Source organism: Geotrypetes seraphini, chromosome 3 (assembly GCF_902459505.1).
Source record: "Geotrypetes seraphini chromosome 3, aGeoSer1.1, whole genome shotgun sequence".
In the NCBI taxonomy this organism is placed as follows: Eukaryota; Metazoa; Chordata; class Amphibia; order Gymnophiona; family Dermophiidae; genus Geotrypetes; species Geotrypetes seraphini.
Window position 1 is genome coordinate 387,027,041 of NC_047086.1, and position 24,182 is coordinate 387,051,222.

At 42.9% G+C, this 24,182-nt stretch overlaps 1 protein-coding gene across 1 annotated transcript in view; it reads left to right on the forward strand.

The window, feature by feature from the left end:
- The window catches only part of LRPPRC (leucine rich pentatricopeptide repeat containing), a 318,251-nt gene that overhangs the window by 273,627 nt on the left and 20,442 nt on the right, over positions 1-24,182 (forward strand). The window contains exons 32-34 of the mRNA XM_033937468.1: positions 5,192-5,396; positions 15,468-15,607; positions 21,703-21,818. Coding sequence (XP_033793359.1) covers positions 5,192-5,396; positions 15,468-15,607; positions 21,703-21,818 — 461 coding nt within the window. The remainder of the gene's footprint in view (positions 1-5,191; positions 5,397-15,467; positions 15,608-21,702; positions 21,819-24,182) is intronic.

Here is a 24,182-nt window from a genome sequence, read left to right on the forward strand (position 1 = left end):
TTCGGTACCGCTTCAATCATCGGTATCGATGCCAGTTCTTGCACCGGAGCCGAGAGCTCACCATCAATCGGTACAAACTTCGGCACCGGTGCGGCCGATAACATCGCCTGACTCGATATCGATGAGGTCGGGTAAGTCGGTGCGCAAAACCCGGCACCTACAATCATCGACCCCGGAGTCTCAGGACCATGCTTCCCATGTCAGGGATCCTGATCTGTGGGGGGACTCAGAGGAACCCTTTCTTTCTGAAGGCGAATGTTCCTCGGAGGAGGAGGACTCCACTGTCCCTGACCCATCCTCCAAGCATGTCACTTCCTCTTTCTCTTGCTTTTTGAAAGAGATGTGTGACTCCTTGTCCATTCCTTTGGAGGCTGAATCCAAAAAGTCTAAAGCTTTTTTGGATGCTCTTGATTTTGATCAGCCTCCAAAGGAATATTTGAAACTCCCTCTTCATGACATCTTGAGGGAGACTTTCTATAAGAATTTAGAGACTCCTTTAACTGTTCCAGGGGCCCCACGTAAGCTGGATTCTCTATATAAGGTAATTCCCATTCCTGGGTTCGACAAACCTCAACTGCCACACGAATCCTTATTTGTCGAATCCACCCTTAAAAAATCTTCTGGAGCCAGTGTATATGCATCAGTACCTCCTGGCAGAGAAGGTAGAGCCATGGATAAATTTGGTAAGAGGCTCTATCAAAATGCTATGTTAGCAAATAGAGCTAGCAATTATGCTTTTCATTTTTCTTTTTATTTGAAGTATCTTCTTACCTCCATGGCTTCCTTCGAAAAGTACCTTCCTTCACGCAAGCATCATTCTTTTCATACCTGCTTGTCGTCTCTTTTTCAATTACGTAAGTTCATGGTGCGTTCCATATATGACACCTTTGAACTTACGTCCAGAGCGACAGCAATGTCGGTGGCTATGCGTCGCCTGGCCTGGCTTCGGGTATCCGAGCTTGATGTTAATCATCAGGATCGGTTAGCCAACGCCCCTTGCCTAGGGGATGAGCTCTTTGGGGAATCCATGGACTCAACCACACAAAAGCTTTCTGCTCATGAGACACGCTGGGATACCCTGCTTAAAAATAAAAAGAAGCCTCCTCCGCCAAAACCATATAGGCAGCAGTCGGCCTATCAACGACGCTTCGCAGCTCGGCCATTACCTACCAATGCTCAGCAACCCAGGCGTCAGAGGCAGCAACAACGTCAGCCTCCCAGACAGCAGTCACAGCAGCAACCTGTGAAACCACCTCCTCAGCAGAAGTCACAGCCCTTTTGACTTCATTCTCAGCAGTATAGCCAGTATTCCGATTCCTGCTCTCCTGCCTCAACCTATAGGAGGTCGACTTTCTCTGTTCCTCAGCCGGTGGGAAGTTATCACTTCGGACCAATGGGTCCTCAACATCATCCACCACGGCTACTCCCTCAACTTTCAGACTCTTCCGCCCCAAAGCCTGCCAAAAGAGTCTGCTTTGAACAGTCCTCAATCTTCCCTCCTCATTCAGGAAGTTCAATCCCTCCTTCTTCTAAACGCTATAGAGGAAGTTCCTCTAGATCAAAAGGGGCAGGGATTCTACTCCCGTTATTTTCTTGTCCCCAAAAAAACAGGAGATCTCAGACCTATTCTAGATCTTCGCGATCTCAACAAACATCTGGTAAAGGAGAAGTTCAAGATGCTTTCCTTAGCTATTCTATATCCTCTTCTCAACCAAGACGACTGGCTATGCTCCCTCGATCTCAAAGAAGCATACACTCACATACCGATCCATGTAACCTCAAGACAGTATCTCCGTTTCATGATCAATCATTGTCATTACCAATACAAGGTGCTGCCCTTCGGCCTTGCCTCCTCTCCAAGGGTCTTCACCAAGTGTCTCATTGTGGTAGCGGCATTTCTACGCTCTCACCACCTCCAGGTCTTTCCTTATCTGGACGACTGGTTAATCAAGGCCACATCCGCTCAAGCAGTTCTACTGGCCACCAACCAAACCATCTTGTTTCTACGAATTCTGGGGTTCGAGATCAATCTACCCAAATCTCATCTCATCCCCACTCAGAGACTTCAATTCATTGGAGCGATCCTGGACACACTCCTCATGAGAGCTTTCCTACCATCCAATCGTCTTCAGACCCTTCAGTCTCTATGTCAGCAGGTGCTTTCACTACCTTCCATCTCAGCCAGGCAAATGATGGTACTCTTGGGGCACATGGCATCTACAGTTCATGTCACGCCCCTCGCACGTCTTCACCTGCGCACTCCTCAATGGACCCTCGCCACTCAGTGGTCCCAAGCGACGGATCCTTGCTCACGACACATATCTGTGACATCATCTCTTCGTCAGTCTCTTCAATGGTGGTTGGTATCCTCAAATCTATCCAGAGGTCTTCTATTCCATCAACCTCCTCATCAACTAGTCATCACCACCGACGCCTCTCTTTATGCATGGGGAGCCCACTTGAACGAGTTCCAGACTCAGGGTCTTTGGACGGCTCAGGAAAAGAAGCATCAAATCAATTTCCTGGAACTCAGAGCGATGTTTTATGCTCTCAAGGCCTTCCAACATCTTCTCTTTCCTCAGGTTCTTCTGTTGTGCACAGACAATCAGGTTGCGATGTACTACATCAACAAACAGGGTGGGACGGGCTCTCGCCTTTTATGCCAAGAAGCCCAAAAGATCTGGAATTGGGCCATAGATCACCATCTCTTCCTGAAAGCTATCTACATTCAGGGAAAACAGAATTCTTTAGCGGACAAACTCAGCAGAATTCTCCAGCCTCACGAGTGGGCACTCGATCCTGTAACTCTGCAGTCTATCTTCACTCAATGGGGCACTCCTCAGATAGACCTCTTTGCAGCTCCTCACAATCACCAGCTGCCCCTATTCTGCTCCAGACTTTACTCTCCTCACCGTCTGGCAGCGGATGCTTTTCTCCTAGACTGGTCGAATCTGTTCCTGTATGCCTTCCCTCCTCTGCCTCTAATGTTGAGAACATTATTCAAGCTCAAGAGGGAACGAGCCACAATGATTCTGATTGCTCCGAGGTGGCCCAGGCAACATTGGTTCTCCCTTCTACTTCAACTCAGTTCCAGGGAACCTTTTCTTCTTCCTCTGTTTCCTTCTCTACTTACGCAACAGCAGGAAACCCTTCTACATCCCAACCTCCAGTCTCTGCACCTGACAGCTTGGTATCTCTCGGGCTGACATCTCATGATACTCTTTTATCTCAGCCTGTTCGTTCCATTCTGAATGCCTCCAGGAAACCAACCACTCTGCAATGTTACCATCAGAAGTGGACGAGATTTTCCTCCTGGTGTCTTCTTCATCATCTTGATCCAACTTCTCTGGCAGTGGAGACATTGTTGGATTATTTGCTTTCTTTGTCTGACTCTGGCCTTAAGTCCTCTTCCATCAGAGTCCACCTCAGTGCCATTGCAGCTTTTCATGAGCCAGTCCATGGAAAACTTCTCTCAGCTCATCCCCTGGTATCCAGGTTCATGCGAGGGCTTTTCAATGTGAAACCACCTCTTAAAGCCCCTCCTGTTATCTGGGATCTCAATGTGGTTCTTTCCACCTTAATGAAGCCTCCATTTGAACCATTGGCTACTTCTCCTTTCAAGTTTCTCACTTGGAAAGTGCTTTTCCTTATTGCTCTTACCTCTGCCAGGAGGGTCAGTGAGCTTCATGCACTTGTCGCAGATCCACCTTTTACGGTTTTTCACCATGACAAGGTGGTTTTGCGTACACATCCAAAGTTTCTCCCTAAGGTTGTCTCTGAATTCCATCTCAACCAATCCATTGTTCTCCCTGTTTTCTTTCCAAAACCTCATTCTCATTCTGGAGAACAAGCTTTACATACTTTGGATTGTAAAAGGGCTCTGGCTTACTATCTAGAGCGTACGAAACCCCACAGATCAGTTCCCCAACTTTTTCTGTCCTTTGATCCAAATAAATTGGGACGTCCTGTTTCTAAACGTACGTTGTCTAATTGGCTGGCAGCGTGCATTTCATTCTGTTATGCTCAGACCGGACTGACACTAGAAGGTTCTGTCACGGCCCATAGAGTCAGAGCAATGGCAGCTTCTGTAGCTTTCCTCCGTTCCACTCCTATTGAGGAAATCTGCAAGGCTGCTACTTGGTCCTCAGTTCACACTTTTACATCTCACTATTGTCTGGATGCATTCTCCAGACGGGATGGACACTTCGGCCAATCTGTTTTGCAAAATTTGTTTTCCTAATGGCCAACCTTCCCTCCATCCCTCTTTTTGTTAGCTTGGAGGTCACCCATCAGTCAAGAATATGCTGCCTGCTTGTCCTGGGATAAAGCACAGTTACTTACCGTAACAGGTGTTATCCAGGGACAGCAGGCAGATATTCTTGCGTCCCACCCACCTCCCCGGGTTGGCTTCTTAGCTGGCTTATACTAACTGAGGGACCGCGCGCCTCTGTCGGGCGGGAAGGCACTCGCGCGTGCGCGGTGCGGCCGAGCTAGAACTTTCTAAAGTTCTTAGAGTGCAATCACTCTAAAATTGTCCGTACCGGGGCTCCGTCGGTGCCGTCACCCATCAGTCAAGAATATCTGCCTGCTGTCCCTGGATAACACCTGTTACGGTAAGTAACTGTGCTATCTCATCATATCTCCTCTCTCCCACCTTTCCTCCAAAGTATACAGATTGAGATCTTTAAATCTGTCCCCATGCGCTTTATGACGAAGACCACACACCATTTTAGTAGCCTTCCTCTGGACCGACTCCATCCTTTTAATATCTTTTTGAAGGTGTGGCCTCCAGAATTGTACACAATATTCTAAATGAGGTCTCACCAGAGTCTTACACAGGGGCATCAATACCTCCTTTTTCCTACTGGCCATCCTTCTAGCTTTTGCCGTCACCTTTTCAACCTGTTTAGCAACCTTAAGATTATCACATACAATCACATCCAAATCCCGCTCTTCTGTCGCTCGCATAAGTTCTTCACCCCTAAACTGTACCGTTCCCTCGGGTTTTTGCCTTGGCTGACCTTGTGTCATTGGGGCCAAAAGGAATAAAATCCAGTTTGTAATATACTATTTTTAGGCATTACAATTTTAGTCATTTCTTTTTGTGGATAACAGTTGGCCAATGCCCTTTTCTCTGTACTTTCCACCACCTATTGATTTGCAATCCCCGTTTTCTTTTTCTCTTGAATAGATGCCTTGTGTACCATGAAGGACATGCTTGCAAACGACATGGTGCCTAGTCGGATGGCTGTGACACGCCTGGTACAGGCTCTAGCTGTGAAGGGGGACATAGAAAGCATTAATGAAGTGGAGGATATGATGAAATATTTGGGTAAATCTCTTCAGCTATCACAGATGCTTTTCATCAATAACAAGGTTTTGGCTCACATCAGAAAGTAAGTATTCAGAAAAGATTTAAGTAGCCCATTTCTCTGTGCCAAACAAATACTATAGAATAATCGTCACAATTTTGAGGGTTTTTTTTTTTTGTTTGTTTGTTTTGTTTTTTAAATAATATGATTTGTTTTGCCATCTGAGGTTTCAGGCAGACCATAAAGTATATTTAGGGCATTTGTCTTTAGGTGTTTTTAAACTATCAGATTAATGTTAGACCCAGCAGTAAGTGTGTTTCTTTGTTTGTTTGTTTTTAAATGCTAATCGTGACATTAAAAATAAGTGTGTTCAGTGCTGATGTCCAGATAGGTGACCCTAAATCAGTAAACTCTGATAAGAGAGAGAAATCACCAACTGCTATAAAGAAACAATTCTCAAAAATCAAAAACTGCAACAGTACTTAATCTCTCTATATATAGTAAATTTACCGTATTTTTACGCATATAACGCGCGCGTTATACACGATTTTACAAACCGTGCATAACCATGCGCATTATATGTGTGAGCGCGTTGTACAAATTTTTTTTTTCATTCCGATCCGGCATCCCCCCTGCGAACCGGCATCCTCCCACCCACTCGCGTCACCCCCCCCTCCCCTGCGATCCTACATTCCCCCCCCCCCAGCACCGCAAAGATATCTCTTACCCGATTGGGCACCGGCACCAGCACCAATGCACAGGACGTGCCAGTGCCCGAAGATCCTCCCTCGTTGGGCTGGGCTGGGCGGTGCGAGGGAGATCCTCCTTCTTCCCTGTGCCGGGCTGGACTGGGCTTTGAGCATTTGCGCATGCTCAAAGCCTTCTGGTCTCGCTCTCTCCGAGGTGAAAGATGGTGGTTAATAGGTCAATAAAGAAGGTGGTTAATAGGAGGAGATGTACGGGTCAGCTGTCTAGATACTTCAGTGTTTTTAGGCACTTCCTGAATTCCTCATAAGTAGTGGATGAAAGCAAATGTTCTAGATCTTTACCCCATAATGCTGCCTGATGTGAGAGAAGGTGATCATGATGTTTTCTCAGTTTACATCCTCTAACTGGGGAGGACTCGAAGTTCAAATGTGAGCTTCTCTTGTGGCTGAGAAGGAGAAAAGGTCAGTTATGTATTTAGGGGCTAGTCCGTATAGTACTTTAAAGCAGAGGCAGGCGAACTTGAACTTTACGCGTGCTTCCATTGGTAGCCAGTGCAACTGTCGGTAGTAAGGTATCACGTGATCAAATTTCTTCAGCCCAAAGATTAGTCTGACCACTGCATTTTGCATCAATTGCAAACGTCGCATATTCTTTTGGGAAATTGCTAAATAGGCGATGTTACAGTAATCAAGTTGACTTAGTACAAGGGATTGTACCAGGATTCTGAATGCTGATGTATCAAAATATGATTTAATGGATCTAAGTTTCCAGAGAGTGAAAAAACCCTTTCTGGTTAAGGAGTCCACCTGGTTTAGGCACCTAGATCAATGCACCTAGCCAATCTTGGCGCCAAACTTCATTTTCTTAATTGGCTTAATCAACACTAATATTTTCAAAGCACCATTAGCCCTTTAATTGGCAGATGGTGAAGCGACTGCTTTACGTCATTTGATATTGAACAAGAGCAACAGTGCCAAGTAAGAGGCATTTGGAGATGCAGATCCATAATCTACAAAGACTTCAGCAGATCCAGAACACTGCGGCTAGGTTGATCTTCGCAAAAAGCAAATTTGATCATGTTTCCCCGCTTCTGTCAAAACTTCACTGGCTTCCGGTGATTTCTAGGATTCACTTAAAATGTACCTGCCTAACATTCAAGATCCTACATGGCATTCTTCCTCCCCTGATTCCACTATCCTGGAATTCTTCGAGACCTGACACTACCAGATTCGCCCACAAACTTAAACTATCTTTCCCCTTGTTAAAAGGCATCGTGTATGAAGGTAAATTAGGGAAATCCTTTTTCTTCAAATTCACTGAGCTTTGGAATAACCTCCTTGCCCCGTTGCGGAACCTAGGCTCATTCCAATGATTCCGAAAGCATCTGAAAACCTGGCTTTTCTCCAAAACGTAAAGCTATCTATTTAAAATGTAAAGCTAGCTATCCTCTTCATAACCTCTGATTCCTTATTATGTCCTTCCCTCATTTATTGAATTACCTGTAAACCATGCCGAGCTCTATCTTTATGGAGATGATGCGGTATACAAACTTAAGGTTTAGTTTAGTTTAGCCATAGAAGACACATGTTGTTCTGAGCAACAATGCCAAATAAAGGGTTAAGCAATTAGCTGGTAGGCACCTACTGCAAGGCGCCTAGCAGCGAGTAGGCATGGTTAGAGGCAGATTTTGAGCATGGTTTGACTTTGGCCCACTCATCTAGGCCAAGAATACCCTGGCCTAAAAGGGAGTGCACCTAAGGCTTCAAGGGAAGATGATCCATATCTCCTGCCGCGATCATTGCGGTGGGGGGTGGGCAGGTTGCCGGGGCTGCTGAGCTTATTGCGGCAGCCGCGAACAGCTCAGCGACCTCTATTCGGAACTTATACCTGTTTTGACTTAGTCTAAGTCAAAACGTATAATTCTGGAGCCTCCCTACAAATTGAGTTCTCCTCTAAGATTTTGGGAATACTTTTTGATTCTTCTCTTACTTTTAAGAATCAAATAAACTCTCTGGTTAAGAAATGTTTTTTCAGCTTACAAATGTTGAGGAATGTCAGATCTCTTTTCCATCAACATCATTTTTCTGTTTTGGTCCAATCTATTATATTATCCCAGTTAGATTATTGTAACACCATTTATCTTGGCATCACTGAGAACTGCCTTCAAAGACTCCAATTGATTCAGAATACCACCGCGAAGTTGATCTATGGAAAGAGCAAATTCGGCCATGTGACTCCTTTGCTTTTCTCTCTCCATTGCTCCCGGTTTATTTTACAATTCAGTTTAAGTGTTTATGTATTGTTTTTTAAGATTTTACATGGTATCTTTGCTCCTCTTGTTCCTCTACTATAGAATGTTTATAGATTTTCATATGCGAGAGGCATTCATCGATTTAAACTTCCTTTTCCTTCTAAGAAAGGAATTCAAGGAGTTAAGAATTTTAGCAGCTCTCTGGCGTTTAAATTTCCCCAACTATGGAATGAACTTCCCCTAATTTTGAGGTGTCCCAGTGCCTTCCAACTCTCCCTTAAACTTCTAAAAACTTTTTTATTCGCTAAACATTTTGAAAACTAACTCTTGTATTTCGGTTTACTTTTTTTTTTTTTAATTTATTGTTAACCGCATCGAGCTTCCTTTGGTTTAAGTCCCAGTATATAAGGTTAAGTTTTTGTTTAGTTTAAGTTCCGACTGGGCAACCTGCTCAAGTTTTTGGTTATACTTGCTTTATGACTAAGTCTAGGTCGTCCCACCTCCCGCCCTTTCCCCTCCTCCAAAAATGCCTCTTTTCGCTCTAGACATTCAGAGGCGGGGGAAAGGCCTAAGCTGGTTTTAGATACGTCTAAAACCAGCTTTGATTATCGGTACTTGGATGATCTGGCTTTTTGATCATCCAAGTACCGATTTAGGCCACTTTTTGGACTTTTTTTTAATTATTATTATGAGCCCCCTAGCTTTTCCAGCAAAATTCATGCACATGATTTTCAAAACTTATTTTTACTTCCCATGACTCTAACCTCTCTGCAGAACCACACTGTGAAAATATGGGTAAAAGTACAGATGTTATCCCATAGCATGTATCCTTTTATTAGGTTGTAGAGTAGACCAGTGGTTCCCAACCCTGTCCTGGAGGACCATTAGGCCAATCAGGTTTTCAGGACTGCCCTAATGAATATGCATGAGAGATCTACATATAATGGAGGTGTCAGGCATGCAAATCTGCTCCATGTATATTCATTAGGGCTATCCTGAAAAACCGACTGGCCTGGTGGTCCTCCAGGACAGGGTTGGGAACCACTGGAGTAGACCATTTTCAGAAAGAGCTTTGGAAAATTGCACTCTCACTGTAATGGAAAACGGACCCCCCCAAAATCTCAGGATCTACACTTCATGTGCTGCACAGCAAACAGCAGCTACAGATATTTTAAGAGAAGAGCAGTGCCAGTTTAAAAGAAATAAAAGAAAAATTAGACTGCCAGTTGTGAGCTAACTTGAAAATCCTGTTCTTTCCTAGTATCTGCCCCATAGAGTCAGCTTTTCCCCCTTTGCATCCCTACGCTGTTTGGAAGCCTTACTTTGTACTCAGCCAGTACCAAGTAGAAGAGCAATTTTGATTTCAGTAATTCAGTTGAAAATCATTGAATCCAGTTGGAGGGTTTTTTTTTTCCTAATTTGTGCTGCAGTCTCATTTTTAAATTCTGAAAGTTCTTCTTGCCTACCACAATCGATGACCTGATCTGGTCCGTGAACTAATTTGCACACCTGCTTGGGTTTTTTTTTCATTTAATATTTGCTTATTGCACATTATTTTAGAAACCAATCCAAGCGTCTGCTTTCTCTCTTACTTCCTCACCGCTTCAGCCTTCAGTGCACTAATAAACTAATGTGGGTGGCTGCAGTAATCATGCATACAGAAAGCAGTCCTAACTTATACAAAGCTAAAATGACAAGCCATTTAAAGGAATTTGGGCAAACAGCACCTTGGTCTCAGACTGGACCAATCTACCCTAAGACTTACCAGAAACAAAGTTGTTCCATTAACAGCTGCCATGCAGAGAGTATGCATGCATCCCTACAGCACAGTCATGCTGGCCAAAACACTATCAAAAAACCTAAAATTTGATGATTAGGTTTAAAAAAAATTATAAAATAAATGTAGCTGAAATTTTGCATTGATTTTCTTGTGTTGTTCCAAATGTAAGACACAAGTAAAAAAAAAAAAAAAATCCTAGAGAGATGTGCAAATGTTTACAATATAACTAGTGAAGTCATGGAGTGTTAGGGTTTTTCTAGCACAAAGGAAAAGCTTTCAGGATGCATCACACGTGTGATACTCAGAGGATTTTTCTTAAAGGATTTCAGTGGGGGGAAAGAAATAATAAATTAAAGGTTTAGAAATACATCCCCATCCCTTTTTTTTTAAATAACTTCTTAAAGATAGCTTTCCATCTAAAACTGGCATACTACTGGCAATTTTGGAAGTGTTAGAAATAGCATTCATTCAAAATCAACATAATCCTAAATTTCTGCCTGTAGTCATGAATTTTCTCTTATAGAAGAGATACTAGATTACAATTGTTCTTTTAAAAAAACAGACCTGTTAAGTTATCCCCCTCTTCTACGAAACTGTGCTAACAGTTTCTAGCGCGGGAAGCTGCGCTGAATGGCCCGCGATGCTCCCGATGCTCATAGGAACTCAATGAGTGTCGGGAGCAGCGTGGGCCATTCAGCGCGGCTCTCTGCGCTAAAAAACGAAGAGGGGGTATGTGTTGAGATTGGAAAAATGTTTGTGCTGAAAAAAAAGAAAGGAAAAGAAAGTGAAAAATTATTTTCATACATGCAAAAAAAAAAAAAAAGGTCATATCTTGCCTATTCTTTAGCTTTTTGCCCCTGGCTTAAATCTCTGAAATGTTTGCTCTAGAAACACTTTTTTTTTTTTTAATTCATCATTTAAAAAGTAGACATTCCTTTAAGGTGCTTATCATTAGCACACATTTTTAAGACCTTGGAGCCCCATTTTACATATAGCAGAGATGGAACTGAGATGTGCAGGTTGGAGTGTGCTTAGATCCAGAGGTATGCTGTTGCAGAGCCTTTTCTAAAATACCTGCAAGAGTGCGCACATATTTGCCAGCCATTTTAGAAACATATAGAGAGATCCTTTTACGAAAGGGCGTTAGGGCCTTAATGCGTGGAATAGTGCGCGCTAAAATGCTGCGCTCGCTAGCCGCTACCACCTCCTCTTGAGCAGGCGGTAGTTTTTCAGCTACGCGCTAATCCAGTGCGTGCGCTAAAAACACTAGCGCACCTTCGGAAAAATGAACAGCATGAACTCTGCAGCACAGATAACAGGGGAAGCAAATCCACAAAATACAAAGGAACAAATCTGGGTGGAAATGTCCAATCAGAAAGGTGCACAATAAAAGTGTCTTTCAACTCATCTGATTGATCTTTATTCATCCAAAGTAACTCGACCCGACATGTACATGTTTCAGCCTTTCGGCCTGCGTCAGGAGTCTTGAAGATCTTTGGGTATACGAACCCCTTTAGTTTTTCATTTACTACAAGGCTGCGGTACGACGGCGTTTTGATACAAACGGCATTTCAAGTGGTTTACATTACTGTTCATATACCCAAAGATCTTCAAGACTCCTGACGCAGGCCGTAAGGCGGAAACATGTACATGTCGGGTCGAGTTACTTTGGATGAATAAAGATCAATCAGATGAGTTGAAAGACACTTTTATTGTGCACCTTTCTGATTGGACATTTCCACCCAGATTTGAACTCTGCAGCTCCATGTCAGCACTTACAAGCAGAAGTGGCAATTTTTCAACTTCCAAGTGTAAAATGCCACCATTTCCACACATAGTTACCACTCATTTTACAAGGGAAAGTGCTGCCAATTAAGTAACGAGATTGCACTTTTAATGTGGTTTCATTTTGGAGGTGGACAAAATACATGGGAAGAAGAAGCACAACTCTTGAAACAAGTACAAAAAAAAAAATCCCAAACTATTTTGCACCTTTGAGCTGGTGTAAAATTTTTCCTCATGCCTGTATATTCCCTTTATAAAAAGGAGAATGTGCATGCAGATATTAGTTCTACCCAAGCTGTGCTCAAACCAAGCCTTTTTTAATATTTATTTTCATGATGTGATCTTCACTTCCTAATAGCAGTTTTCTGGAAGAACAAAATCTTTTCCAGAGAAAGGAAAATGGTAAAACCAGAGGACATAATTTGAGATTGAGGGGTGGTAGATTCAAGAGCAATGTTAGGAAATTCTACTTTACGGAGAGGGTAGTGGATGCCTGGAATGCGCTCTCGAGAGAGGTGGTGGAGAGGAAAACGGTGACTGAGTTCAAAGAAGCGTGGGATGAACACAGAGGATCTAGAATCAGAAAATAATATAAAATATTGAACTAAGGCCAGTACTGGGCAGACTTACATGGTCTGTGTCTGTGTATGGCCGTTTGGTGGAGGATGGGCTGAGGAGGGCTTCAATGGCTGGGAGGGTGTAGATGGGCTGGAGTAAGTCTTAACAGAGATTTCGGCAGTTGGAACCCAAGCACAGTACAGGGTAAAGCTTTGGATTCTTACCCAGAAATAGCTAAGAAGAAAAAATTTAAAAATTTAAATTGAATCAGGTTGGGCAGACTGGATGGACCATTCGGGTCTTTATCTGCCATCATCTACTATGTTACGATGCACAGTTTTGGCAGGCATGACTGTGCTGTAGGGAGGCTTGCATACTCTTTGCATGGCATCTGGATGAAAGGAGGTGAATTTCAGGTCCAATGGGACAACTTTGTTCCTGGTAGGTCTTCGGGTAGATTGGTCCAGCATAGTCTGAGAAAATATAGACTAGAGAATGACACGGGGACAAAATTATTCCCTGTCCCCGTAGGAACTCATTTTCCCATCCTGACCCAGAGAGTTCTTTTTCTGCCTTTGCCCCTGCAAGCTCAGTCCTCATCTGCACAAGCCTCAAACACTTCAAAATCATAAGTGTCCAAAGCTTGTGCAATTAAGGCAGAGCTTACAGAAATGGGACAGCGACAAGACTCATGGGAACGGGACGGGGAAATTGAGTTCCTGCGGGTACAAATTTGTCCCTGTGCAATTCTCTAATGTAGACCAAGGTGCTGTTTGCCCAAATTCCTTTAAATGGCTTGTCATTTTAGCTTTGTATAAGCTAGGTCTGCTTTCTGTATGCATGATTACTGCAGCCACCCACATTAGTTTATTAGTGCACTGAAGGCTGAAGCAGTGGGGAGGTAAGAGAGAAAGCAGACAAGAGCTGTTGCAAAGATTAGTTTTAATATAATTTATTATATCTAAAAAGTCAACCATGACAAATTCAGGTAGCTAATTTAATTGAATATTTACCAAAAAAACCAAACAACATTTCCAGATCCCTGCTTGACTTATTCAAATTATTTTTTAAATGTTTTATTTGCATATTTGGGGATTCCAGAACCTACTTTGTAGGCTTCTAGCACTTAGGGCTAGATTCACTAAGACCACGGATCGGATCGGATCCTTGACCGATCCAATCTGTGGCTGGGGTGCTGATTCACAAAGCGCCCTCATGCAAATGAGGGCGATCGTAATCACGCTCTCCAGTGATCCTGATGCATGCGCAGTCCATCTCCTTTGCCTTTAGATGGTCTGCGCATGCTCACTGCACTTGAAACTTTTTTTTTTTGTTATCAAGCTGGAAACTTTTGTGAGCCCATGGTTTTAACCCGCAGATTGAAAGTGGGGCTGCACCGTGGGTTAAAACCATGGAGTCGGGGCAGAGAAGCAGAATCGGGACAGAGAGCAGGAGATCAGGGCAGAGAAGCAAGATCGGGGCAGAGAAGCAGAATCAGGGCAGAGAAGCAAGATCGGGGCAGAGAAGCAGAATCAGGGCAGAGAAGAAGAATCGGGGCAGAGAGCAGGAGATCAGGGCAGAGAAGCAAGATCGGGGCAGAGAAGCAGAATCAGGGCAGAGAAGCAAGATCGGGGCAGAGAGCAGAGAAGCAGAATCAGGGCAGAGAAGAAGAATCGGGGCAGAGAGCAGGAGATCAGGGCAGAGAAGCAAGATCGGGGCAGAGAAGCAGAATCAGGGCAGAGAAGCAAGATCGGGGCAGAGAGCAGAGAAGCAGAATCGGGGCAGAGAGCAGGAGATCAGGGCAGAGAAGCAAGATCAGGGCAGAGAAGCAGAATCAGGGCAGAGAAGCAAGATCGGGGCAGAGAGCAGAGAAGCAGAATCGGGGCAGAGAGCAGGAGATCAGGGCAGAGAAGCAAGATCGGGGCAGAGAAGCAGAATCAGGGCAGAGAAGCAAGATCGGGGCAGAGAAGCAGAATCAGGGCAGAGAAGAAGAATCGGGGCAGAGAGCAGGAGATCAGGGCAGAGAAGCAAGATCGGGGCAGAGAAGCAGAATCAGGGCAGAGAAGCAAGATCGGGGCAGAGAGCAGAGAAGCAGAATCAGGGCAGAGAAGAAGAATCGGGGCAGAGAGCAGGAGATCAGGGCAGAGAAGCAAGATCGGGGCAGAGAAGCAGAATCAGGGCAGAGAAGCAAGATCGGGGCAGAGAGCAGAGAAGCAGAATCGGGGCAGAGAGCAGGAGATCAGGGCAGAGAAGCAAGATCAGGGCAGAGAAGCAGAATCAGGGCAAAGAAGCAAGATCGGGGCAGAGAGCAGAGAAGCAGAATCGGGGCAGAGAGCAGGAGATCAGGGCAGAGAAGCAGAATCGGGGCAGAGAGCAGGAGATCAGGGCAGAGAAGCAAGATCGGGGCAGAGATGCAGAATCAGGGCAGAGAAGCAAGATCGGGGCAGAGAAGCAGAATCAGGGCAGAGAAGAAGAATCGGGGCAGAGAGCAGGGTGCCAAGAGCAGGAGAATCGGGGCAGAGAGCAGGGATTTTGCTCAGGCGACTGGTCCTCACCAGTCGCTTGTTTTTGAATCGTCCAGCCCAGTCAGTGTGCCTTCTTTAGTGAATTGCGTCCTTCCTACTTTGCATGCCATTTCCCCTCATTTGCATGCACGAATCGGATCAGAGGATGATTGGCCATGAAGTTAGTGAATCAGGTTGGAGGAAAATCGGGTCGCAAAGTGGCTGGGACGCAATCAGTGTCTTTAGTGAATCTAGCCCAAGGTCATCTTCATTTAGTAAAAAGAGAGTGAGAGAAGAAAAACATTAGTGTCACAGTTACCAATGCAGTGCATTGGTCAAACTTCAATCCAGATAATTCACTGGCCAAAGATTGACTGTTCAGCCAGAAATGTTTCACTTTGCTAACACTTGCTTGAGCGGAGTCATAAGTTTTTGTTTGCTTTTAACATCATTGTATTTTTCAGAGCTGAGCATATAACTTAACCTGTGTGTATGTGCTGGTTTTGATGCTTTACTAGTCTTTTTACATTAGAAGTTTAGTTATATGGTGCTTTTTGTCTGTTTTACAGCAATAACATTGAGTCTGCGGTGGAATACATCGAGGGTTTGATAATCACAGAATCTCAAAATTCCAATAGAGACAACTTAAGAATGTCCTATGTATTCAGGAAGTTGATGGAGGAAAACCAAGAAGCCGCTTTTGAAAAATGTACGTGGCTGATTTTTATCAGACGTGTATGTGGTTACTGTTCATGTACTCACTTTTTGACCCAGATCTACTAAGCCTGTTATTTCAATTTGTATTTAAGGAGAGAGTGCTTAGTACGTATTCAGGGGCATTTTCAAAAAACTTAAGACATTTCAAAAATGGCATAAATTGACACTTGGATATTTTTCTTACCAAAACGTCCAAGTGCCGATTTACAAAACCGTCTTTCTGGACATCTTATAAGGCGGTTCTACCCACTGTGCGCCCAGAACTAAATGGGGGCATGTTGGAGGTGTGTTCTGGGCTGGCTTTTGGTAGGTTTAAGACTTTGACGTCTTGCAGCGATAATCGAATGCTTCCCAAGACTCCCTGGACAGAACTTAAGACGTTCTGAGCTAGACCTATTTTCAAAGCATCTAAGTGCCAAAAAGGTACCCAAACTGACCAGATGCCCACTGGAGGGATTAAGATATGACACACACAAACACACGCGCACTCACTCCCCCTGTGGTGTCTGACCCTCCCTCCCCCCAAAAAAAAAATCTGAATGAAACAGTACATACCTGTCTCTAGAACAACATCACCTGGTAAGGGAAAGCCTAGTAGAGCAGCTCACAGTAGCCTGGTGAGTAAGCTAGTGAGCCATAGCGAGGAGAACCCAGGCCACTCTAACAACTATGTTTATGGTGGAAAGTGTAAGCCCACCAAAATCCTACTATACTGCCATATAGATGCCACTTGCATAAGAGCTATTGGGGTGGTAGACAAGTGGGTATAGTAGGTTTTCTAGTGCAATAGGTGTGTCATTCTGGATGAGCGAGTTATATCCCAGTGCTCACAAGCCTTGCAGAAGGAATCTACTCTTGATCCCTCCTACTTCAGAGGGCTCTGCTGCCCATACAGATTTTTCCTTTTGCACAAAAACATGAAAAAGTGTTTCTGATCTGCTCTGCTTATTTTTTAATCTTTTTTCGTGTATTCTCCTCATCTTTCAGTGCTAAGAGCTCCCCTAGTCGAAGGTCCATCTCTGCCAAGTGGAAGGGAAGCAGACTGAGGTCGGAAGCTGAGAGGACAATCCCTTTTGATATCTGTTAGCTTGCAGAAGCCTTTTTGGAGCTCGGGGCTGTCCCCTCATAGCATGACTCACCTATTGCTTGCAGGGGTTTGAGCACAGGCTGTTATGCATCCAAAGGGGTCTCAGTGGGGTCTTGCATTTTGTCCCCCCCCCTATTTTTGCTCATCCACAGAGGGGGGGCTCAGTCCAGACACCAGTCAGACTGGTAGCCCAAAGATTCAGTGCCGGAAGGAAGTTCTCTTTGAAGCAGTGATTTCTTCTCCCTGATCCAACTACCTTTGTAGCTGAGGCAGGCTACAGCACATCTCCAGCACAGGTCAAGAGCCAGTAGTCATAGAAGATCCAGATTGCTTTGCTCTTATGGCATGACTCTTGAGTGTGAGGCGTTACTGCACATGGGGTCATGGGGTATTCAGAGGTAGTCACTGCTACTCTACTCAGGTCTAAAAAGCCTACAAAATCTCTGTCTATGCTAAGGCTTAGGAAATTTTCTAGCACTGGTGTGTCCAGGAAAATGAAGAGCCCTTCTCTGCGCTAGTCTCTGTGGTGTATTCTTTCCTCCAAGCCAACCTAGACAAGGACCTAATGGTGGCATCACTTAGAGTCCAAGTAGCAGGGTTCTCTTGCGTTAGTGCTCGAGTCCAAAGATCTATGCTGGCATCTCATCTGGACATAGCCAGATTCCTAAAGGGTGCGCTGCATATCAGGCCCCATATCAGGCCTCCTGTCCCTTCTTGGGATCTTAATGTGGTTTTTGCAGAGGCTAAACCAAGCCCCATACAAGTCACAAGAAAGCGCCCTTGATGGATCTAATGGTCAAGATGGTTTATTTGGTGGCAATTATTTCAGCGAGAAGGGTCTCAGAGTTACAAGCATTTTCTTTCAGAGAGCCTTTCCTTAAATTTACTGAATCTGGTTCCTTCGTTTTTGCCAAGGGTGGTTTTAGCATTCTATGTCAATCAGAAAGTCAGATTGCCAGCATTCTAGTCCACAGGTTCCAAGAAGAAGGACCTGATTCTGAACAAGTTGAATGTTGAGTACTTCTCCGATATCTTGAGGTCACCAATGAATTCATGCTATCTGACCATCTTTTTGTGCTGACAAATCCAACTAGACATGGTATTCCGGCGTCCAAGGCCACAACTGCCAGTCACCTGTTTCTGTGAAGGCTCATTCAACTAGAAGTGTAGCTTCTTCATGGGCAGAAGCTACACTTCATGGGTGATCTTTTCCAAGAAGATTTGTCGAGCAGCGATTTGGTTCACTTTGCATACGTTTTCCAAATTTTAAAGAGTGGATGTAGCCGGCATGAGAGGACTTTGCCTTTTGGTCCTCATTGTTACATGCCAGCACTGGGGTTCCACCCTTGATTTCTGGAACTGCTTTTGTACGTCCTGCTTGTCCAGAATGACACATCTATTGCACTAGAAAAAATTGATTAGGTTCTTACATTGCTAATATCTTTTCTAGAAGATAGGTGTGTCATTCTGGACCTCTGCCCTGTCAGTTATGTCCTGCACCTGCCTACTGTCTCACTCAGAATGTTCTTATCCAAACCTGCAGTCAATCCTTAAAAATATGATGAGTACCAGACGGAAGAAATTCCTGGCATACCGACAGTTAACTTTGAATATGGGAGCAACCTTTCAGTTACGTTTTCCCTGTAAATGCTGTCTTACCTATCAGAATGTTAGATACATATTTTATGATCCGGATCAGTTAAATTTCTTTTTAGAGGGTAAGACGGAATTTAGAGCTCCAGATTCTTCAACATAGTCCTCTATCCAGGCAGATGGTTAATCCAACCGTACTCTGTAATCTGTAACTCGTATGAGTTTTTGTTTCTTTTTTCTTTTAGACCCAACTTCCCTTGGAAGTGATGGACTCTCTCTCTCTTCATTATGTGGACTCTGATTGGTCATATATGTGGAATTATTATACATGATTTAATATAATTATTTTCTTTTTTCAATTGTTAATTTCTTTAGATTGTTGTTAAACAATTTGTGAAAATTATAAATAAATAAATATAAAAAAAAAAAAAATATGATGAGTAGTATGTTGCTAACACACTTTGGGATGTTATATGAGCTCCATTAATGTTTTTTGTGTGGCATGATTGTTTTGCTGTTTTCATTGTTCAATGTTTAACATATTTGTTATACTTTCAGAGCAGAACAGACTTGTTATTCAGTGAGTTTCCCCATACCCCTGCTCCACATTTGTACTAGAGAGAGCACTTGCCTGCCTTGGAACTAATTGTAGGAGGCAGCATAGCCCTCTGTGAAATAAGAGGGATACAGAAAAAATCTGGAGTGGATTCCTTCTGCAAGGCCTTGCGAGCACTGGGATATAACTCGCTTGTCCAGCATGACACACCTATCTACTAGAAAAGATATTAGTAAAAGTAAGAGCCTAATCTATTTTGGGGGCAGTTTTGGAGAGCTCACCATACATTAGAAGGAAGTTATGGTGAGGTGCATCCTCTATGGCAGGGGTCTCAAAGTCCCTCCTCGAGGGCCGCAATCCAGTTGGGTTTTCAGGATTTCCCCAATGAATATGCATGAGATCTATGTGCATGCACTGCTTTCAATGCATATTCATTGGGGAAATCCTGAAAACCCGACTGGATTGCGGCCCTCAAGGAGGGACTTTGAGATCCCTGCTCTATGGTGTCCCACTGCTCTATTGGAATGTCTGTGTGGCCAGTCCATTACAATGCTAGCCCCTCCATGTCCAAATGGTCTGGATTTGGATATTTTACACTTGGACATTTCTGCGGTTGAAAATGGTGAACAAAGTTGGACATCCTAAAATTGAACGTCCTAAGATTGACATCTAAGTAGGTGATTTAAAAAAAAATAAATAAATTTGGACATCTAGCAGTTATGCTAGTTCAAAAATGGCCATTTGTTTGCCTCCGACTTTGGATGTTTTGTGAGAAACATCCAAAGTCGGACTTAGACATCCTATCGAAAATGCCCCTCATTGGCCATTAACAAGGTTTTCGGGGAGGGAGAGGGGGTTAAAGGAATTTCAAGGGGTGAATATCTGTTTCCTTGCAGAAAAGAAACTCCTTTGAATATTGCTCCCTTTTCATAGGGACAGGTACACATGCTGTGAACAGTTTGCATGCTTTCATTATACCAGGAATGGGGTGATGCTGGGCCATGGGGTTAGAGCAAATAGAAACTACATGGAGTAGAGAATCACTTCAGCACTGACTCACTGAAAGATTTTTAAAGGAAAACTAGTTTATAGAAGAGCACAGAGGCCTTAATTCTGTAATTATGTATGTAGTTTAAAGGAACGTTTTCATCTGTCCATTTCCACACTCCCTTTTTCGACTCATGCATAAAATTTAGGCACGGATAAAACTTTATTGATTCTAATTAACACTAAGTGCTTGTTAAAATGCCAATTATTGGCACTAATTAGCTTGCTAGTCAACTAAATTACACATGCAATGTGGGTACACAACCAAAATTGTGCATGCGATTTTTGACGCTTTTTATAGAATTGGGGGTAAGTGGTTAGGAGGAGGGCAGAAACAAGAAAGAACTGCTAAAACTCAGGGTTGAACAACTTCCTGCTCTTGAGTGGCAGAGGCTTTCTGCCAGCTTTTTTTTTTTTTTTTTCCAAATCTTTATTCGTTTTATTATATACATCAAGTGTACAGAATATATAACTCATCATATTACAATATCACTTGAACTTCCATAACCATATATTTCCAATAAATGTACCCCCCTCCCCTTTCCGTCCATCCATCCATATTATATTTCTCATATGCATTAATCATTTAAAATATACAGATATTTATTTAGAATATCCTATCCCCCCCCCCATTTCTACAAATTATCACATAAGGAAAAAGAATAATAAATTAACCTTAATCATTATAATATTCTATTAATGGCCTCCACACATCCTGAAATCTTTTAAAATATCCCTTTTGTACTGCAAGTAGTCTTTCCATTTTGTATAGATGGCATACTGAGTTCCACCAAAAACTGTAGTTTAGTCTAGAACAGTTTTTCCAATTAAACATTATTTGCTGGATCCCCACACCAGTAAGGATCATCAGTAGCCTATTATTTGCTGCAGATATTTGGCATTTAGCCCTCATACACATTCCAAAAATAACCGTATCATAGGACAACGCCACATGATTTTCCATCATTAGGTTAACTTGATCCCAGATTGATACCCAAAATGCCTGAATATATAGACAATAAAATAAAAGATGATCCAGAGTTCCAACTTCAATTTTACAATGCCAGCACCTATTTGACTTAGAGCAATCTAATTTTTGTAATCTAGTAGAGGTCCAGAATGCTTCTGCCAGCTTTTTAAAATTAGTGTGTGTGTTTGTCCAAATTTTCAGGGCCACAAAAGAGGCTGGAATTTGAATCCATGTACTATATTTCAAAAGTGAGCAAAACAAGTTGCCATGAGGTGCCTCTTTAATGCAAGCTGTCACTTCTTCCTCTTTTAAATTTAGGCAGGGTGGCATATTTGCCTAAAAAGCTTTGTAGTGGGCCAAGCAGGAGAAATACAGAAAAGGGAAAGTTGCTTCTCATTCAAGGATTTCTTTAAAATTCTTTAGGGCAAAGACAAATGTTAAGTTAGGCTTCTGTGGGCAGAGCTGGGTTGGCATCTCATGTGGACAGGGCTGTTGTCTGGGGCACTGTCAGAACAGTGATTGGGTCTGGTGCAAAATTCAAGGAGTAGCTCAGCCAGGAAAATACTTGAAAAGCAGCTTTAGTTTTTCTAGGTGGCTTGTGCTCACTTTTTTACTGCTGAAAGCTGCTTAATTGAGCGAGTCCTCTGTTTGTCTTAATTCTGACATTTTACATTGTATATCCTTGCCACTTTATCCCTGTCTGAAGATGTCTTTTTCATTGTCCCCAGCATACTTTTAAATTTATCCTCTTTTAAAGCATGACATTTTCTTTTCAAACTGCAGGTTGATTTTAACTTTTGAAAGTTCTTAACCTGTTTGCATTTTACTTTGTAGTGAGTGCCATGGCAGAACGATTGGCCAATCAATTTGCTGTTTATAAACCTATCACAGATATTTTCGTACAGTATTTGGAAGCAGGAAGAGTGGATGATGCTAAATTCTTACTACAGGTTTGTAAAAATGTGCCAAAGAGCAATTGAGAGTAATTTTTATCAGTGTATAAGTGCAGAAAAGTGGTTCTCAAGCCAGTCCTCTGGGCATACCTAGCCAGTCGTGTTTTCAGGATATCCACAATGAATGTTCATGAGAGAGAATTACATGCACTACCTCTTTTGTATGCAGATGTATTTCATGAATATTCATTGTGGATATCCTGAAAACCTGACTGGCTGGGTGTGCCCTGAGAGAATTGGGTTGAGAACTACTGGTGTAAAATGCACTCTTGATTTTTACTGGAAGTAGATTGCCTGACTTTGATTAGTTTTTTCCCTTGCTCCAAATAATTTTTAGTTCAATCGTTGTTTTCTAAATTTATCACTATCAAAATATCCATTTTGAGCACTTGTGCTTGTTGTTTCTTTAGTACTGATGTTTTTACAGAGAAACTAATTCATCTGTATACTAAACTGAGAGAGCTTTCATTTGTCTTTCATTATCCACTGTCCCTGACTGAACCCTGCTCAATCTCTCTTGTCACTCAGCAACTCACCTGGAATGTGCACCATTTTTACATGTAATAATGCTTCACATATATTTCCCTTAACTCTGTAAAATAGCAGACTTAAACAGATGTGCATCCCCCCAAAAAAAAAATTAACTTTCTTTTATCTCAGAAGTTTGTAGGTTTTATTTCTGTTACATTTAATTTAGTGGGCTGCTATTTTGGGGATTTATTAAAGCATGTTATGCTGCTATTCAGCACCATGGGTCTGGACAGCTCCTGTGGCAGATGTACCATTTAATAGCATTTTTTCCAAACTTTTGAAGTACACAGAACAAAAAGTAAAAGCATCAATTTCATTTATTGATCTATATTTATATAACTGCAGTTATGACAATGTGAACCAGACTTGGAGTAGTGTACTATCAAAAAAAAAAAATCTGCAAAATTACTAAGTGCTTATTGTTGGACAAACCTTACAAATCCTCACATAAAAATTGAAAGAAAAAGACCTCAGAACGTGTCCATTTGCTAGTGTATTTATGGCTTGAATATTTTTTGTAAAAGAAGGAATGATGTGATAGCATTTCTGAGGTAGAAACGACGACAGTCATTGGGTATGAGTCCAAAGCAAAAAATATAAATGAACAGGAAAAAAGCACATACTGAGGCAGATAAAGTCAAAATTGGTGGGTACTTTATTGGCATTATAATATACAAATAAGGTTATTTTGTTGACCCTTGATGGTTGGTCCCAAGCCATAAGTACACAGTTAAACATGTTAAAGCTGGACAGGTTCTGAGATCTTTTTCCTCCTTTTTTACAAGTGTGAATGCAAAGCTCTCTGGCAATAAGCACAAGCACTACTTTACAATATGTACGTAATTATTTTCAACATTTTTGATTTGTGTGTGTTTTATATAATCACAGACAAATCAGAAGCTGTAAAGAGACCCATCTAGTTTTATTGGGACACCGACGCTTAAACGCAGGACAAAAGCGCTCTGACAAAACCGCGCCAACAAGTGCACAGGAGAATTTGGGATTTTCAGGGTGCAATTGTTGGGGTTTCGGCAAAGTTAAAATTCAAACAGCGTCGGCATCCCCCGAACGAGAGGGCAGAAGAGCCGGTCTTTGGGAGGAGAGTGTGAGTTTTCAGTGTAAAGGGGGGCCCCCCCCCCCCCCGCACACACACCCTCAACATGAGTGTGAGGATTTTTAAGTGTAGTGGGGGGGTCTCCCCTCCTCAGCGCAGACGGAAATGATCAGAGCGGCTTCAGATGGCAGCGTACATTTATCCTGCGTGATTGTCGGCACGCCAATGTCCGGCGTGCTTTTGACAGGTCACCGTTTTATTATACCCCTTTAGCAGGGCATTGCCTAATTTATCTGTGGTAGCCTCACTGAAGGCATCTGCTGTAGGCTTCTCATGTTTTTGCTTCTTGATTTTCTTCAGTGCTATTCATGCCAGGCATCACTGTAAAAACACAGCTGGGAGTCAAAAGGCAGACAGCAATAGAGTATACTAGTTTAAAAAAAAAAACCCAAAACCTCACACTGGAATAGGAAAAATTTAGCTTTTGTTTTTAGCTAGGGTTTAATGAGACCTGCATTACTTTTCATTTACTTGTGTGTCACAGCCATTTTGAATGGCAGATGCAGGTTTCTCAGTGGCCCACATGCTCAGTTAAGTTAGTAATCTTCAGGGAATGAGGCAACTGTTCCTGCCATATCAGCAGTGCTAAATATAACAGTGAGTCAATGCAAAGTGAACTGTGGGTGATGAGAACTGCCACTGGCAGTGTAGACAAACAGGCTCAGACAGGGAGTCTCTTCCCAGCAGGTGGAAGTCAGGCAATCACAGCCACCCTG